This window comes from Atta cephalotes, assembly GCF_000143395.1.
Source record: "Atta cephalotes unplaced genomic scaffold scaffold00018, whole genome shotgun sequence".
Lineage (NCBI taxonomy): Eukaryota > Metazoa > Arthropoda > Insecta > Hymenoptera > Formicidae > Atta > Atta cephalotes.
In genome coordinates, this window is record NW_012130082.1 from 5,066,510 (window position 1) to 5,086,509 (window position 20,000).

At 30.0% G+C, this 20,000-nt stretch overlaps 2 protein-coding genes across 2 annotated transcripts in view; one reads left to right on the forward strand and one right to left on the reverse strand.

The window, feature by feature from the left end:
- The window catches only part of LOC105618843, a 16,500-nt gene extending 3,337 nt beyond the window's left edge, over window positions 1–13,163 (forward strand). The window contains exons 2-8 of the mRNA XM_012200378.1: window positions 6,009–6,252; window positions 8,968–9,430; window positions 9,988–10,118; window positions 11,283–11,402; window positions 11,914–11,931; window positions 12,406–12,553; window positions 13,067–13,163. Coding sequence (XP_012055768.1) covers window positions 6,009–6,252; window positions 8,968–9,430; window positions 9,988–10,118; window positions 11,283–11,402; window positions 11,914–11,931; window positions 12,406–12,553; window positions 13,067–13,163 — 1,221 coding nt within the window. The remainder of the gene's footprint in view (window positions 1–6,008; window positions 6,253–8,967; window positions 9,431–9,987; window positions 10,119–11,282; window positions 11,403–11,913; window positions 11,932–12,405; window positions 12,554–13,066) is intronic.
- Window positions 13,164–15,439: 2,276 nt separating this feature from the next.
- Window positions 15,440–20,000, reverse strand: part of LOC105618844 (serrate RNA effector molecule homolog) — a 6,825-nt gene continuing 2,264 nt past the window's right edge. The window contains exons 4-15 of the mRNA XM_012200379.1: window positions 19,260–19,326; window positions 18,918–19,162; window positions 18,646–18,830; window positions 18,446–18,571; window positions 17,920–18,161; window positions 17,623–17,763; window positions 17,302–17,547; window positions 17,042–17,212; window positions 16,660–16,922; window positions 16,065–16,340; window positions 15,738–15,887; window positions 15,440–15,515 (exon numbers count right to left, since the gene is read on the reverse strand). Of these exons, the coding sequence (XP_012055769.1) occupies window positions 15,440–15,515; window positions 15,738–15,887; window positions 16,065–16,340; window positions 16,660–16,922; window positions 17,042–17,212; window positions 17,302–17,547; window positions 17,623–17,763; window positions 17,920–18,161; window positions 18,446–18,571; window positions 18,646–18,830; window positions 18,918–19,162; window positions 19,260–19,326 (2,188 nt within the window). The remainder of the gene's footprint in view (window positions 15,516–15,737; window positions 15,888–16,064; window positions 16,341–16,659; window positions 16,923–17,041; window positions 17,213–17,301; window positions 17,548–17,622; window positions 17,764–17,919; window positions 18,162–18,445; window positions 18,572–18,645; window positions 18,831–18,917; window positions 19,163–19,259; window positions 19,327–20,000) is intronic.

Here is a 20,000-nt window from a genome sequence, read left to right on the forward strand (position 1 = left end):
GATAGCTTAACAGGAAGATGAAAAATATAGTTTTTTATTTGCAAAAATAAAAGTATGAAGTCACTTCTTGAATTTTAATGAATTTATTTTTACGGCTGATATATTTAAATAGCGTTATATAATGTATAATATTGAAAAAACTTCAATAAAAATCAGAAATGTCGTTACGATATAATAACAATAGAATTTTACATTTCATAAATCAGTCAATCGATAAGTTTATAATGAGACACAAGAGATTGACAAAATAAAATCGAGACTAAGAAAGTGTTGCATGTTTTCTATGTCAATTATTTTTTTTCTACATATATGAATTATTTATATTATTTATAATAATAATAATAGTAGAATTTTACATTTTAAATTAATTAATTGATATATATATATATATGGTACAATTATATGTTAGGTATAACATGATACGAGAATACATTTAGAATTATTGCTAAGGGTGTTTTGTGAAGAGAAGGAAGAGAGTCGGGGAGAGCCGTGTGCGACTAGTTTCGATTTAACGACTGACTGTTAGACGACACGTTTAGTTAAGTACTTTGTCGCTATGCGGCGCGTTTACGGGTAGGTTTCTCGTATTTAAGATTCACCGAGTAGCCAATATTAAGGCCTCAAGCGGCGCCGAAATCATACTTACCTGGCGCAGAGGCTACCGTGATCAGGAAGGCGGTTCCTCCAGGGCGAGGCTCTTCCATTGCACTACGGTCGAGCTGACCCTTGCGAATACCCCTAAAGTGGGTATCTCGGGCGTATAATTTTTGGTAGTCGGGACTGCGTTCGCGCTGTCCCGGAATAAATCGATACAAACAGAACAATTTTTTTTTCTACAGCGTGTTCTGAACACTAAGAGTGATGACTTTTTTACAATTTTTATCCTTGTGTGAATCGGACGCGTCAATGTTTCTCCCCGAGGGGAAGATATTTAAATAAATGAATTAATTTTTGTTGATTTTTTTTATGTTAGAAAATTATATATTAATTATATATTATATATGTTATGTATTAGCAAACATTATCTTATATATATTATAAATTAATATATTTTTAAAATAAATTTAAAAAATTCCATTGATCAATTAAACTTTGCATAAGCTTGTATTGATTATGAGAAGTCTTAAAAATATTGTGTTATACGTGTAGATTTATATATAGAAAAATCTATTTTTAAAGTTATTTTATATAAAATTGTGTGAGATTGTGCAATTATTTTGCAAGTTCTTTTTAAAAGATTAGGATTAGATCATCGCATCGTTCAGTTTTGCGAATTTCGTGGCCTTGTTCACTCATTGAATGAAAATTAACGCGCGGAGATGCAAACGCGAAGCACGACGTCGTCAACGTGTTACGTCACCGCTGCACACGTGCACACGTCGCGCGTGCCAGAGTACACGCATGAGCAGATGTAAAAGAGAGAAGCCTGATTTTTTTAGAGCTTCGTGACAGGAACGATCGATCGACATCTTTGATATTCCGCGGCGGAGTGTACAATTGTGACTGCTCTTATTTCTTCTTCATGCGTTAATTTTGTTAAATGTGATTGTTTTTAGTTAGTGGCGCTCGCGAGAGTCAAACAGCCTTAAATGCAGGTAAAATTTCATCGTCGGATATGCTCGTGTAGAAAAATTATGTAGTACTTAAGAAACGCATTACTAGATCTCGATATAATTTTGTGCTAGTAATTACATTCTCTAATATAAAGTACAATGTTACGTGATTTTCTATAAATATATCATTTGTTATATATATTTACAGAAACATAATTAATAATTAAATAATATTTATACAGAAGTATATTAGAAGTATATTAAAAATATATACTTATAGGAAATAAATTACATATCAATAAATAAATATTTATTTTCTATGAATATATAGTGGGTCATAAAATTTATTAAATTGTATTATTATGTATTTCTTTTGAAAATTTCTAGACATATGCGAATCGAAGTTCTTTAAACGTTGAATAATTGAATCGAACCATTGAAATATAATTTTTAATTAATAATTATTTTTAGATTAAGTTTTAATATATATTACATAATAAAAAAGATTTTTATGTAAAAATAATAATTATATTTCTATAAAATCACTTTAAATATACTTGTATATTTAAATATTTAGTATAAAATTAATAAAATATATTGTATTTACAATTTGATAATAAAACCATAGACATGTAAAAAATTGTAAATAAAACTGCGGTTACAAATCGATAGTCAATATGAGTCTGATGATTGTACGTATGATTAATCAAATAGTGAACATCAAAATCCAAGCAACAATTCGATTCAATATAGAAAAGTTCTGTTTATGTTGCTCTATATTGGACATCTGAAATACGATCTAAGAACGTTATTTGGACATTCTGTAAAGTTATACAGATATATACAGATATATACAGATAGGGATGTCCAAGATATGTTGAATATGTTCAAGCAGTGCACGACATCACCACTAGAGCGATATAGTGAAGTTTAATTACTCATATTTAAAAAATTACATCGAAGGATATAGGATAAAAGGCACAGAATATAGATGCGTTCTGTTTTACACATGATGCGCATAATCATTTATCCTTATTGTTTATCGAATGTTAAACAAGGATAAATGATGCACATCCTGCATGAAATGGAATACACTCCATGATGACCCAGGTAGCAGACACCCGTCATTATGGCGTGATGGTCACGTCAAAATGATGGGGAAAGAGGGTTTCTTGCCTTAGAGATGGAACCTTTGAAACTGATAAATTTATTTAGAGTATGATGAAATCTATCGCTCTTATCAAATTTCAGTTTTTTGTCGGCGGGGAAAGTTGAAAAAAATCGTATTTGAAGTTTTATCGTAGTGATGACGAGGAGACGTGAGAGTGGAGGGAGAAAACCCTCGGCTTCCAGCTTCAAACATGATTTTTTCAATTTTCCCCGTCCATAAAAAAATGGAATTTGATATTGGACGATAGATTTCATCATATTCTAAATGAATTTGTCATATAGATATTTATCTTCAGAGGTTCCATCTCTAGAGCAGAAACTAGGGGGAGTTTCCCTATACCATGGGTATCCTTTTTCTACATTATTTACTTTCAAAGTTAATCTAAAAATGACGGTTCTAAGTCACAGACCAAAAATGTCATTATAATAATGTCAAATAAACGTTATTTTAACTTACAAAATGAATGAAATGAAATTCTTTAATTATTACTTACATATGTATATATATATAAGATAAATTTAACGTCCACATCACGTTATTATTACAAAGACTTATTGATGTGTTAAAATTAACGTCGAATACATGTCACTTAATTGACGTCAGTGATCAATTGTGATCAAATATTGACATCAAAATAACAATAGGTTGCTATCTGGGGAGATTTTTCAATGAATAATTTTTATCCTTTATTTTGATAAAATGATGTTGAGATGATGCCTTAAGGATAATATTTGATAATTGAGTTCCAAAATGAAAGTTAATTTTTGATAATTTTTTGATATTGCTGATGATGATTGTTTGGTGTCCTTTTTTTCCCAAGAATTTATATATAATATGTATAAGAAAAGAAGAATATTTTCAAAATTAATTCTCTATGTTATTGAGGTTGGATGTACTAACGACGACGCTTTTAGGCGGTATATTCGTACGAAAGAAGTTTATATCCATGTTTTTGAGACATATTCGATATGTCTATAATGAAATCATGTTTTGGCTACAAAAGATATTACTCGTAATTACAATAATCAGAAATTCTTTATTTTACTAAAGTTTGCTTAACCAAACATCTTATTAATTATCTTATTAATTATAATTATTTTTTCCCTGTGGATACTTGTCAAACTCTTTAAGGTTCGATTACACCAACGTTATTTTGATTTTAAGCGTTATTTTGAGGCTTAAATCTCTGGCTTTAAAAGATAGATACAGTTTTAAGTCAAAGTAACGCAATTGGGCCTAAGAGCACTATCGTATTCGATGAAGACAAAAGAAAAACTTTTTATTCGAAAGAATAAATATAATATTAGGATTGTTTACAAGCGGCTAAATATAAATTGTTTACAAGCGACTAAAATAAATATAAATTTAAAATAAATATAAAAATAAATATAAATTTTTATATAACTTTATTTCGAGCAGCTTGTGTTATGCTTTCTTTAATTCGGGATTATTATCCAAACATTTTAATGATAACTAAGAAATCATGGCTGAGAGGAGCTTATCATCGCCATAAACAAAACGCGAATTAGAATTTCCGCGAATTTATGTGAAATTTCAACAAGGTTATAAAAATATTTTATAACACTTCTGACGCGTTTTATATTTAGTCTTCATATTTATTATGCCTCATTTAATCTTTGTCCGAATATTTTTGTTTCGACAAGAAATATAGCAAACGAGAATGAATTGAAATGAATTGAAATGAATTCAGATTTTTAGAAATAATGATTCACGAATGTTAAAATGAATGCTTTTCAATCTTGAATGCATTTTTATTCATTTATAGGAATTGCATGGAGCATATCTTTATGCCTTTCAATCTAAAAATAATATTAGTTTTTTCTGTGCACAATTGTTCAATTCAAAATTTTGAATAGAAAATGCAGTTTTTCAATCCAATTGCATCCAATTGAATCTAATTGGATCCAATTGAATCCAATTAAATCCAAAAAAAAATATTCGCTATATAAAATACGCATTCGGATAGAAAAAAAATTTAATCCATTTTAATCCATTCTTGTTTACTGGGTATATATATATACATTATTTTAATGTTACCTAATTTATGGCTATGAAATATTTTTACGCAAAAAACTTTTCATAATAAATAATTTCAAATTATGATGTAAGTTATGCGGTTACGTAAAAGATATAAAAAGTCTGTCGCGGCGTATTTGGATAGACTAATGGATTTCCTAGAATATTCACCGGATATCCGTGCATATTTTGATTGAAAGTTCTGGACGACGTGGGGATCAAATATAGATCGTGAGCGGGTGATTAGAGTGGACGGTAAATAAAGTATCAGAACACAAGCAGTAAGAAATTGTACCGAGGCACGTTTTGGTACCGCGAGGTTGTATTCGCAGCTCACCGGGATGGCTCGTTCGCGATTTCCCGGCTCGCACGAGAGTCACGAAAGTTGACAGCCTCGAGAGAAGAAGAAAACGGTCGCCGTCTGGCGCTGTACCGACATAAAGAAACAAAACGGAGCGGAAGTGGAAGATATCTATCTATAGCCCGGCGTGATCGCGACGGCGACGCTCGTCGTCGTCGTCAGCGAGCGACGTGTCATCAAAAATTACGAAAGCACATTATTGCAGTAGGCCAATAATTCTTAAATTATAGTGGTAGTTGTCTTTGCAAGCCGATATTCTTTTCGCTTTATCATAGCTCGTTAAACGCAGAAAATCGTAAAAACGAAGGTCAAACACAGGGATATAATTCCTCTGACATAATCTACTCATTTAAATTTTATCATGCAAAACTTACCTTTCGTCGCAATTTAAGTGACTTTAATACATAATTAAAATGCCAACTACGATTATATTAATGAAACTCTAAGAAGTAGATCAGGGCATTTATTATGGAACTGTTTGTAATGTTTGTGGATTCTTGGAAATTATTTCGTTTTCCCTAGAAAATACAATCGAAATTTAAAGAATAATTAAATAATTCTGATTGGAATCCATTTCGAATAATTCCATAATACATGTTTTATTTAAGAATAGATTACGCTTAGTAACAAATTGAAAATGTTATTTTTTTTAATTCTAAGTATATTCGAACACTATAAGATTTATATTTTACGACACCTTTTCTTTCAGGTCAATCTTTTTTCAATAAATTATTTTTAATTTTCATTTTTTTTTCACGTATCTATATAGAATTACGCGCTCCTAGAATTAGATATGCTATCTAATCTGCTCTTCTATCTCTTGTATAAATTCGCAACTATTTTAAGATTCGTTACGTTACCATTTCCGTTTTCTTTTTTGTTTTAGAGGGCCTATTCCCTGCCGGTACGAACGCACACCCCTACCTCGCAGAATCGTGTTAATTTACGTCGAAGTGTCAGAAACGAGCCGCCACCGCAACCGGCGCGCCTGGATAAGCATCGTCGCGGTTGGACGTTACACCTGGCTCGTCCTCTAAAGGCATCCGGATGCTCAAGCCCGCTCATACCCCTGCTGATTGTCGTGCTGATCCTGCTGGGAGTCGCAGGGGTCGCACTGTATATCGTCTTCGGTAAATAAATCTTTATTTTATTTATTCTTGATGTTATTATTTTATTTCCTTAATTGTTTGTTAAGTAGAAAATCTGAAGTTTTCGAACGTATCTCACGATGTATATTCTTTCGTGAATATTTTTTATTTTACAATCTGAACTTTTTTTTGTTAAATGTGTAAATAATGAAGATCTGTTGTTCACTTTTACAGAATTTTCTAAAACGTGAAAACGTTTCTTCTAATTATAATATCCACTTATTAAATAAGAATTATTTAAACTATAGAAATCAAAGTATTAAACGATGTAGTTGGATCTTAAATGCTTGTATGATTCTTGTGTGAATTTATATACTACGTATGTAGTCCCCAGAAACACGCGCCGAAATGATTTTTTGGTTTTGAAAACGCTAACTTTACTAAACTAGACGATCTTAATAATGTTGAATAACATAGTAAAATCTAATAATTAATTCTTATTGCGAAAAATATTATTATATCCCTCGAACCCGAATCTCTTGCATTCTGTGCGAGCGTCTTAAACCCGACTAGGATGCCTCGGTAATATAAAATCTCAGGGCACTAAGCCGAGGTAATATTTTTCCAAATAAAAATGAATTATTTACAAATTTTAATATGTTATTCAACATTATTAAGATCGTCTCGAAGATGCGAATAAGCATCAAAAATTTAAATTGCTAGCCAATTTAACTCGTGATATTACTATGGTAGTTTAATAGAATTAGCGTTTTCAAGATCGAAAAATCATTTCGGCGCTCGTTTCTGGGGGACATAATATATAAATTCAAAAGAATCATACAAGCATTTAAGATCCAGTTAGACGTTTAAGACTTTGATTTCTATAGATTGTATTATCACACATATACAGTCCTATAATATATTATATTAAGAATTATTTAGTTTCAGATCATTGAAAAAGACATTTACCGAGATCTTTAGAATATTATAAAATAGGAAGATTGATTGAAATTTAAAAAATGTATCTAAATAGTACATATGTATATCGTAAAATTAGAAAGTAAGACATTTTTTAAGACATCTATACCGACATATGTACTACCTGGACATTAAACTTTGGCGAAAGTTATCTCATTTTATGTACTTTATTCACAAGATCCCAAGCAAGATGCTTATTTTTTACTTGTTTTGTCGTTTATTCATTTAAAAAACTATCAAAAGAGATTAAATAAAACGCATACTGGAATTGTGCGCGCGTTTTATTGCTTATATAAAGTAATAGCCGTAATTCGATGAAGGTTTAATGAAACATGAAACATTAGAAATAGTTCGCTGGATAGATATACGTTTGTCAGAATGAAATATTATTCTCGAGATTAATCGTTCGATCAGAATGTTTATTGATCTATCATATAGAAGCTTAATTCATCTCGCGCTGATGCTGACTGCATATTTTAATTCACTTCATAGTATAGATTAGATAGATAGATAGTGATAATTCATTTCATAGTATATTTTAATTCACTGCATAGTATAGATACTTTAGATCTACTCTGCAATATCTTTGTTTCTCAGAGAGATTTTTTACGAAAATCCAATGAAATTCCTCTCTCTCCAATTTTTGTCTACTCTTTATGATATTATAACAGTTTTACTTTGAATATTATTGTTAATACATACTATCTTTCGTCGTTATAATGATATTAATGACATAGAGTTCCTTGATAGTTTACGATAATATAGAGTTTAATGACAAATTTGCAAGTCTTTATTGTTCGAAGGTATTATTCTGTGCGAAGAAGCTTGCGTGCCGGGACATCATATATTAGCCGGGAATAAACGATACACTCGCCATCGTCGGCGCCGTCGCCTTATCGTTCGGGCAATTAAAAGTATCTGCATCCCGCCAGCTGACGGCCGAGGTTTAATTCGACGCAAAGCGTGGCAATTGCTTCAACGAGATGAATTTAACCGCGGGGTCAACAGAACGTTTCCTCCTCTGCGCGCACGGTCGATCGCGCTGAAGCGCGGCCGCGAGTACTATGTGCGATGAAAAGTGGCGAGAGCCAACGACCGTGTATTTCGCGAACGTTCAGTATTATGTCTGGAATTCCGAGGCTCGAGAGAAAGTTTTTCAGGCTGTTCCTTCAACCCCTAACGGCGTGAGACCGAGAACAGAGAAGCTTTCATTCTCTTTTTCTATTTTCCACCTATTTTTCAACTCTTTGTTTTCCAAAATTAACGAGAAAAATCGAGGAAATGTTACCTTACATTTGCGAATTTCTTTTTTCTATTTTATCTCTCTCTTTTATGTAATAATAAATGGGTTCATTAGGTTCGATTCTTTTGTACAATAAAAAAAAATTAAAAAATTAAAAAAGGACAAAGGAGAACGTACATAATTTTACTTTCTTCAATTTGTTTTTCTTGTATGTCAAAAATGCACAAATGCTCTTTTAACGAAAATTCAATTAAGGTTTTGTTTGCCCCCTGATAAAATTTTTGAAAACAAAACAATAGTTCAAATAATTGGAAAGAAAACACGGTATGATATGTACTTTTGTGTGATTTTTGAGGGCTCTTTTCAGGTTACGATTGTTTATTCTTTTGATACTGTTAATTGCATTTTTTGATGTCTCAACCGCATTTTTTTTACGATATATTAATTAATTCATCTGCATTTCCGTTGTCGCGGGAATGCGATAACGAGTTTTTTCAATCGCGATGATTGATCGCGTCACGCCTCTTTTTTTTCAGAGCCCGAGAAGCTCCAGATTATTCAGCAGTACCTGAAGTCGTCGACGAGCAGGTTGACGGGGCAGAACGTTACTTCCGGTGAGCCGATCACGCCCGTGAACGACGAGTCAAATCTGACGATTGCGGCGACCGATACGATGACGTTAACATCGATGACAGACATGGAAGAAACGTTTGCCGGGGGTATGTTTGCCATGAGCGCCCCTATAAGCGGCAATCTGTCATTTCCGGGAAGCACTTCGCCGTCAAACGAAGGCATGGAAACGGAAGCTGCGAGTCAGAACGTTATTAATGCGACGAGATATTGCGATGATTGCTTCGAGGGCGAATTGTGCGTTGCCATCTTCGGCGAAATGGTGCCGATATGTAGGAAAATCCGTGACCACAACGATCCTACCGGATGCGGTGGTTTTTGCACCTTAAGTAGACAGAAATGCCATCGTCTCGACGTGGACGCATTCAGGTTTGTCACTGCTTTTTTTTTATTGATAGCATCGAAATTCAGTCTAATATTAGGTATTGGTAGTAATCAGTGGATTCTTTCTAAGCGTCGATCATTGATAAAGTGTCTTTGTTAGTGACTCAAGAAAAGATAAGACAATAACTCTTATTATTATAATTATATATATATAATTCTTCATTATTAATAATTTAATATTATATTATACTAATATTATATTAATAATTTGATTACCATAATTCTTATTTTTTAATTTTGTGATTGTTGTAATTATTATATGATTATTATATACTCCTATCTTATAATCCTATCTTATAATTTTATAAAATACGCGACATATGTATTATTTTTATTATTGACATTCTTTAAAACAAATTTTTATACGAGATATTTTATATATGAGTAATGTAAGAATAGCTACGTAAATAATAAGTATAATGTTCGTATAGATTTAATTAAATTAATTTCATTTATTCAATTTAATTTATAATCAATCTGTCATCTATTCTAATGAGTTATAATAATGAGCTATAATAATGAGTTTTTTTATTTTATTAAAGATGTGAAAGAGTCGAACGCTTCTTCTGTTTGGAAAACGAATGGACTTGCTCCAATACGTTATGCATCCCCTTGGATAAGCGTTGCGATGGGCATATGAATTGCTATGATCATTCGGACGAGTATGATTGCGGTAAATATAAATTAAAAATTATAGTTGAAACGATCTATGCATTTGTTTCCCTTTAAAATACAAGATTTGAAATGATGGGATTTTATATTTTATTACAAATGAGTTTTGAGATTGCTTTCCATTGTAGTACGGGTATTTTCTGTAATTTCTATTCGGAAGCGTTTCGCGGATTAGTCTCGATGTGAATCGTAATGTTTGCAAAACATTAGCATTTAATAATAAATTTAGACTCAGAGATAACTCACGGGTTTTGAGATTGTTTTGCCACATTTAATTTCCTTTTTCCAAATGACAAGGTTCTAATACAAATCTGAGATTTTCTTTTCTTTTAATGAAAATAATGAGTTTTGTAGTGAGAAATATTAATTAAGTGGATTATATTGTAATTCGTAATCGTGATAATTATAAAGAAAAGCGGAGAATTACACGCACTTAAAAAAGTACTATATAATTATACGAAAAACATAATTAAATAATATGAATATTGCTCGCGAGTGATCTTGCAAACCGGTCATGTCCATCCACATGCATTTTGTCTCTTGTTAAAATATACCGCATTGCCCTAGTTTGTAGTGACCTATAATTTTCTGTTATCGGCTTTTCTTCTTTACTATTATTTGTGAGGCTTCGATTTGACAGTTTTTACTTTGGTATCGCTTCAATCATATTTTCTACGTTAAAGCTCAATTCCAAAGCACAATTCCGAATTAAAATCATTCGATATCGATTGATGGAGTTTAATAAAAAGTGATATAAATTATGAATGGTCGAGCTATGCTCGTAATGAAATACAAATATACAAAATTCTTTTCTAAGATAAAGAAATTTTATTGCAGCTTTGATATATATATTCACATGGTATATATATATATATATATATATGACATATTCGCAGAATTATAAAATTTCAACATGTAAAATTATTTCCAAAAATTATTCAATGTTCGTTTTCACGATTCAAATGGATTGACTACTTTTTTGATAAATTATGTTTATAATTAATGTTTATAATTTATTATAAAAGAATTCAGCAATTCGCTCATTTGATTTTATATCGAAAACGCCTTGCGATATTTAATATAGGTATGGAGGTATGCAAATATAAAGTACGCGAAGCAAGTAAATGTTATCAGATAGTACTTTTTCAGTCACGTTCTTTTTCAGTCTGCAATCTGGAGACGCATTTTCAGTGTGGTAACAAGACTTCCTGCCTTCCGTTGGAGAGGAGATGCGACAGAAAGATAGATTGCTGGGACGCAACTGACGAGATTAATTGCACGTTAGGTGAGCATTCCAGCGTTTTATTGCGATAATGATAGTCTGAGATGTCGTAATATTTAAATGAAATGTACAAACAAAAATGTTACGCTACATGTATATGATAAAAGAGCAATTTTTTTAAGATTGTTTGTAGGAACGTAAATTGTGATCGTAATCTAAAATTTAAAAAATTCATCAAGCAAATATGGTGCCTTATATTTATTAAGTATTCCTTTAGTCGCACTTGTTTAAGTTTTGTTGCAGCAAACTGGTAGATGCCGTGATAAAAATGTTATCGTTTTTTTTTTCAAAATATTATTTGCAATAAGAGTTTACTTTATATTTTTGTTCTTGAGCACTTCTCAGACACTCTTCGGGCATATCTCCAAGACATTTAATGTTCTTGCAAAATACAGAAAGAAGATAGAACATTTTGTACAAAATTATAAACAGAAAAGTTATTGTCTAGTAGTCTCCTTTTACATCGCTTGATGAAGATCCTTTTTATATCTTTTTTTCTTTGTTTCTTTTATAGGTCATGATCTTGGTTGGTGTGAGTACATATTTATATTTGAAATGCATGTATATTTTGTATAATTTCTGCACGCTGAATCCTTAATAATGCACAATTTCATTAATAGAACGGTGAAATTGTTTATACGGTTTTTCATAATATTAATGTTAGATTTTGGTATATCTACAAACTAACTCATTTTTATTCAAAGAATGTATTTATTACTTATTATATACATCTGGGATTCGAATATTCCAGAAAAAAACTTATAGATGAATATAGTTAAGTTTCCTGTATAAATATGAAAATAAATATACAAATTTATAATTCATTTGTTAAATATTTTTCAATATTCAAGAAAAGCAGTTACTTTTTTTAAAAGAGAAAACTTAAATATAATTCCAGCAAAATTAAAATTAAAAATCTCTTGTTTCGAGTTACTGAATATTTGAACAAAGGCAAATTGCCGAAAAAAAAAACTGATTTAAATAATAATTTTTATTCTCGATTCAGTTTGCTCATTGGAAGACGAATTTACTTGTATCAATGGGGAATGTATACAGAGAGATCGGTTTTGCGATGGACTGGCGGACTGTAGTGATGGAACAGATGAACCTCATGGATGTCAAGGACGATGCAATAAACATGAATTTACATGCCAGTAAGTCAATATTTTACATTTTTTCTGTGTATAAAAGATAAAGAGAAAGAGAGATGTAATAATTAAAAAAATATTCTCATTAAAAAGATATCTTAGAATAAATGTTTTTTTTTCATGAAATTAAATTTCTCTTTTTAAATTCACATTTTTTTTTATTTCTTAACATGTCTACCAATTTATTCTTAAAAGATCTAACAACATTTTATTTATATATATATGTATATATATTATATATATATATATACATATATATATATAAAATTAAATAATGAACATTTTAATTTTTCATGAAATAACTGTATCATTGAATGTGTCGAATATTTTAATATTTTGATATTTTTTAAATATATTTCGATTTTTGAAAGAAATTGAATTTTTGAATTCAGTACATTATATATTTTTAGATCTTCGAAAAAATAAGAATGTTTTTATAAAGAGAACAGAAAAAAATTTGCAAAATTTTAATTCAAATATATTGTTGTTTTATATATGTAAAATTTTTCTATTATACAGAAACAGTAGATGTATTGCAAAAAGAATGAAGTGCAATGGGTTTGACGATTGCGGAGATGGCTCGGATGAGATACATTGCAAAGACCGGTTTATTTAGTATTTACACATGAAGGAAAACATTGCCAATCAGAGAGAGATCAGAGAGAAATGCAGTATTTTATACAAATAAATGTACGTAATGTATATAGCGTGTTGTATAGAGAAAGAAATATGAGACAAAAATATATAAATTAAATCGGTTTATTTATTGAATCTAGTATATATCCTTTTGCTTTTTGCTCCTTTACCTCAACAATTGTAAAGGAATAATAATTGATGAATTATTGTGATCCTTTTATTGTGTAACTATTAAGACATACATATATATATATTATAACATACATATGTTATAAAAGAGCACTATACATATAATGATCATGTAAATGTTAATTTTATTCACAAAAAGAAAATCAATTTTATGCGGAATATATTGTATCAACAAATGATTTAATGTTGCATACATTTTGTTATCTAAATCTACTTACTACTTGAAAAATCTTGTAAAATTCTCTTAAGTATATCATGTATTTTATACTAAGATAATGTTAGATGCTACACATAATTTGTGATTCATACGAGAAATAATAGAAATTCATTGGTCAGCAGAAAGAATTCTCATCATTCTATTCATGATTCATGATCTGCTATCTGTATAATATAACTCTGTATGCGAATTAATCGATTCTTTTAATTATCTCGAGAAATTGTTTCATTGACAAATATTATGAGAGACTGAATGACGACTTATGAAAATTTGACAAGACCAAATTATAACTTGAGATTTTCATAAGAATATCGTCATGAATTATTATAAATTCCACATCTAAATTTGATTTGGATTTTTTACATTCACTCAATTTGATTATTGTTTCGAATTTTATTCTTTTGTATATAAACTATGTGTAACACATTTTCTTCTTTCATAAGCCTCTTTTTTTGACAAAATATTAAATGTTTATACATGTTTACTATAACTAATTTCATTTCAGAAAGTGATTAATAATTGTAGATATATATATGTACACAGGTATGCAATGTACACACTTGTGAATGGTTTACAGAAAAACATTGTTTTAAGTGATTCTAAGCAGCGTCTATATATTTTTGTATTGGTCAGTATATCTCTTTTAATCATCCTATAGGAATTCGTCTGGTTCCCGTGGAGCATCAAGATCTCGATAATGTATGACTGGTCGAAAATCGCCACTGCAATATTAAATATTAGAAAAAAATGATAAAAATCGATATTATTGCATATATACAACATATATATATATATATATATATATATATATATACACATATATATAACAAATAAATAATAATAAATATAATAAATAAAACTAATTAACTTAAAAAGTATATGTAAATTTGTTTTTAATTCTATTATACTGTATGCGTGTATTTATATGTATGGAAGATGTATGTACATAAAAATTAAAATTTTCTTATATGTGGCAGCTATACAATAAAGTTTGAAAAATTGCATGTATGATTAAAAATTCGTATTTTTTTCCTTCTTTATGCTACACATAATGTTATAATAAACTGCTAACATCAACTAACATCAAAATTTTCCATGACATAAGACCAACCGGACATAGGGTTTAAACGGAAATGGGACAAAATAAAATAACAAATCGTTAGAGTAACACACAGATAGGTTTATTTGTTATTCATATTATAAATTTGCAGCATCAATAGATCCTTGCATTAATTTTAAATGGGACTGTATAAAAGTTTATACTTATAATTTTAAAACTATAATAAAAAAATAAAGTAAAATTTTTTCTGTACATACAGGATGATTTTTTGTTACATATTAATCAAGAAATATTATAGAACTCAAAATATCATGGGTCATTTATATATATATTTTTTATTTATTTAGTTGTAAGTAAAAAAATGCATCAGAGATGCATGTGTTTTCTATAATAAATAAATAAAAAAATAGTTCCTAATCATACATTTTCTTTATTTTGGGTTTTATATTTATTTCTGAAAATTTATATTTAATTAAAAACGCTTCCTATTAAGTATATGTATATATTGGACATATTTAGTGTGTATATATTGGATATATAGCATGCACAAGTAGATTTCTTTTTCCGTTTGTTTCTAAGTATATAATACCGGATCTTGATGCGCATTAAATAAATTTGATTTATATTATAAATAACATTTAAAAAATTGTGCTAATTTTAGTATAATTTTTCGATTGTATTTTGTTATTTCTTTTTTTTTAAACGGTGTGTTACCTAATAGAGATGGTATTAGCATTTTTATAATTAGCTTAATTTCGTGATGAAATTATTTGCGAGATTTCGACAAAACTTAAAACAAATCCATGTCTGGCTGGTCCAAGTCATTATAACTAATAATTGGTCTTGATGTAGAATCCGGAGCGGGCCTGTAAAACATTGTATTACCATGTTCAATATATCAAACAGGCCAAGGTAATATTACCAAATCTTGAATCTTGTTTCAATTCAACTTACATCAAAGAAAATTGAATGTTAATCGTGTAATCTTTCTATAAATCAACCATACGATTATCTCAAAATACTTAAGTACTGTATTTAAGTACTGTAGATTTTATTAATTGCATTAAAATATAAAAAAGTTTTCTTACCGTCCACGATTAAATCCGCCACGATTAGAACGTGGAGCACTAAATCCAAATCCGCCACCATAACCAGAACCAAAATTGCTTCTGTTACCGCCAAATCCACTACTGTAACTTCCGAATCTAGAAATATTTGTGGATGTTTGCGTTGAGTACCTTAATGACGTTATTTCATGTTATTTCAATGTTATCGTTGATAGTATTTCACAAAATGTAGATAAAATCGCATTTTTATACTATATATACACTACATATGCATGCACGCACGCACATCATAATAATAGCATTTATTTCGTAAGTATTTTTAATTACCAGTAACTCTCTTGTACTTACGAACTGCAACCATATGGCGCAAAATTGTCCCGTGATCCTTCTCTTAATGGAGCTTTGTTGCCAGGATGCTCAGGAAGCTGAGGTCTTTTTGGATCTTTTAAATAATTGTTGAAGTACTCAGCTTCCGCTTTCACTTCGGCAACTTTCTCAGAATGCTTATTGAAGATATGTTTACGGATAAAATCAGGTCCTTTAAATTTTTTTCCGCTAAGAGGACACAGCCATTTGTCTTTCGATAATTCTTGGGTGTTGGCTTGAACAAACTTTTCGACTTCACTGTTTATATATTAAGGAAATATTGTTTAAATCACGAAAAGTATAAATCTGAGAAAATGATGATTAATTTAAACCAGTGTTCAAGACGTGTGATTCTGAATATTGGCTTAATGCGTATCAGCGTTTGTCCCCCCTATTGTCTTTCTTTTTCTTAAGAGATGAAAAAAGAAAAGTGATATATGCATCAATGCCGATATATGTAAAATTAACACTTAGAATTTTGGACAGCATTGGTCATTTTTTAGATTCATGCCTTCTATTGTATTATGTTTAAATATAATAATAATAATAATTAAAAGCACATAGAAGAAAAGGATACGCTTCAGCATTTTTCGCGCCTAGTTTCTCGAAATCTTCATTGGATAAAGTAACAATTGGTTGCAGAAAAGCAGACATTTTGCTTTCAAAGTTGCGACAATATTCCGATAATTCTGAACTTGAGACTTTGGCAGTGGGTGGACATCCTCTCACATGCATTATTCCACATCTATTTGGCATCTCGTCCTCATTTGGATATTCGCAGTGATTGTAATAATCAACGGAATGAACAATCCGCAAGTATAGCACTAATCTGTCTAATACCTGCGAGAATGATAATATATATTTTATTGATAAATATAAAATATGATATATTACATACTTCATCAAATTATTATTTATGTTTGATTTTCCATTATATTATTTAAGTTTATTTAATTTACCTTGATTAAAATTGGATCTCTTTCGATTGAACTATCTCCATCACCACCTAACTGACCTTCTTCTTGTTCACCTGACATACCTAATAATTCTTCTTCTTCAGCTGAAGCTTCTTCTATCAAGTAGTCTGTTATGTTTTTCAATACTGGATTTTTAGATGATAATCCGAAAGCCTAAAATGCCATGCAAATTTCATATAATTGTGAATCAAGATTTCGTTTCTATCAATAATATTGTATATATAAATGCAAATTTTACTTACAGCTTGCTCAACCTCATTGCTACTTTGAGTGGTCTTATTTTCTTTGTCGTCTTCCTGTTTTATTGTGTTTTCATCTTTCTTTTCTTCCCTCCATAGTCCCACTTTATTATCCAAATTGTGAACAATTTTGGCACTAAGTTTAATATCATGTCTGACTATTTGCTTGTGAGATGTTAAACCATTCACTGATCGAATACGTCTTGATAGATCTCTGTTTACTATTGCACCAAGCTCACAATCACGTAACTATGTGAGAGATGTAACAATTAAAAGTATTCATTTCTTTTTTTTAATAACAAATGCACGTACGAATCAACTTACTCGAATGTTATTTAAACTCCAGCAGATTTCTTTGATGTTCACTTGACGTTCGAACGAAACCCAGCCACGACGGAACCATCGTCTTTCCGGCTGTGGATCTGCTATAGCCACACGTAAGAATCCAGGAAATCGTTTGCACATCTATTCGTTAAACATAATTATGTAATTATATTATATTATAAATGTCAGTAATCATCATTAATGCAAAAAATAGTTTAAAATAAAAATGTAAATTATTTAAACATTGACAAAAACTTTTACAAGATTTATTAATTATCTAAGAAAATTTCAACTAACAGCTTCGACTTCTGCCTTAGTAATGGTCGGTGCCAAGTTACGAAGAAAGATGCTACTAGTTTTATGCAACGCTCTAGGTTCCTTCTCTTTGTCTTCACTAGCCAAATCGATTACTGCTTCTGGTTCAATTGTAGACTTTTTATTATTTTTTGCTTCCACTTCTGTTTTAACTTCCTGTTTCTCTATTTTAACGTCTTTTTCATCGGCATCTTCATTACTAACTTCTATTTTCTCATTGGCAGCTGAAATTGATTTACAAAAAACAAATATGAATATTATTCTAATGACTGATCACTGAAGAGGACCGACATTAGAGATTGAAATGTTTGTTTGGTTATATTATTTGAATTACATGATTGTTTAAATTAGCGCATATTAATTAACCGAGTTCTGATAGTCCCTCACGATCTATTTGAATTGTTGTTCATTATAGCTTATTTTAATACATTATTAAATTACAAATACGAATATTATTCTGATGACAATTCAACATTTTCACAAAGCATACAGATTTAATTATACTTACGCATTTCTACTTTCGATGTATCCAATTTATTACTGTCACTACCAGAGGAACTACTGCTGTTGCTGCTACTGCTGCTACTATTGCTGTCAGTACGTTTACGCTTTCTTGATTTCTCCGATTTTTCTGCTGTAACAAAATAACTTATAACTTATAACATATGTGAATGAAAAATCTCTATATAAGATAAATATTTTACGTACGAGGTTTATCATTATCAGCAGTTTCTTCTAAATTTTTATTTTCTTCATCTTCATTTTCCTTGATTTTGTTAGAGTCAGATATTGCATTTTCATTTTTTACTGTGTCTTCAACTTCCATATTAGCATTTTGATTATTCTTCGGATCTTTCTCGTCATGTTGTGAGTCATCCACCTTATTTTCTTCGCTAAAAATAAATAATTAATAGCATTAATGTTATTAATACATTATTTCTTCATATTTCATATATCTTTTTCAAAATATCATAAAATACCTATTTTCAGATTTCTTTTCTATAGAAGATTTTCTCTTGTGATCTTCCTTTTCTTTCAGAATATCTTTATTTATAGACTTAAATGGTTTCACATTTAAAATCTGTAAATCTTCCTCTGTTCCTCCCTCTAGTTTAATAACCACTGCATCTAAAAGGTGTAGCAGTGAATCTGCTTGATCAGCATCAACAGACACCTTTTCTATGTCTCCTGATTTTAGCATCTCCAGAAAAATTTCCACGCGTTTCTAAAGTATAAAATTTAAGATTTCTGTCAGCCGGGCAGCAAATATTAATTAATGATAGAATGAGAAAATAAGTTATACATTTTGATGTTGTAATTACCTTAAGCGCTGATACTTGCTCTTCTTTTCTTTTTACTGATTCTTCAGGATGATATTTTATTTTGAACCTGACGATCAATAGAAAAAAATGCGATAAATGGATGTTCACAAAATAATTTATATACATATAATAATATTAAACAAGTCCAGAATAGAAACATACGTATTAGAGATGCAGCTAATTCTGTAATTTAAGAAAGGCAACGCGGATAAAAACATAGATCTTTTATGATACACGCAGATATGAGGTATGTAAAACATCATAAAGTAATTTTTTAATGCGACACGGAAAATTAAAAAAAGTAGATATAATGTTTCACTTCCTCATATTATGCATGCGCATGCATATATCCATAAAGTAAAATTTTAGAGTATTATATCATATGAATCATAATCCTTCCCTCATGTTTTTCCTGTAGTAACTTAAACGATATATAAAATTTATATACAGCAAAGCGCGTGTAAAACAAAGTATCCACGTGAAAAATGAAACATTAATAAGTTTTAAAATTATATTCTATATCAATTAGATCGTCATAAATACAAAATTTTTTGAGTTGTATGAATTTTAATTAACTGTGAATCATCGTTTTGTGACTTACAAATCCACATTCATAATGCTCGAAAATATATCTCAAATATTTTGAGTGCCATGTAGCGCGATCGCGCTGTTCACTTTTCATGTCAAAAAGTGCTAATAAAAGCCACAATAAGTTTGATAGTGTGCTTAGTTGTGTATCAT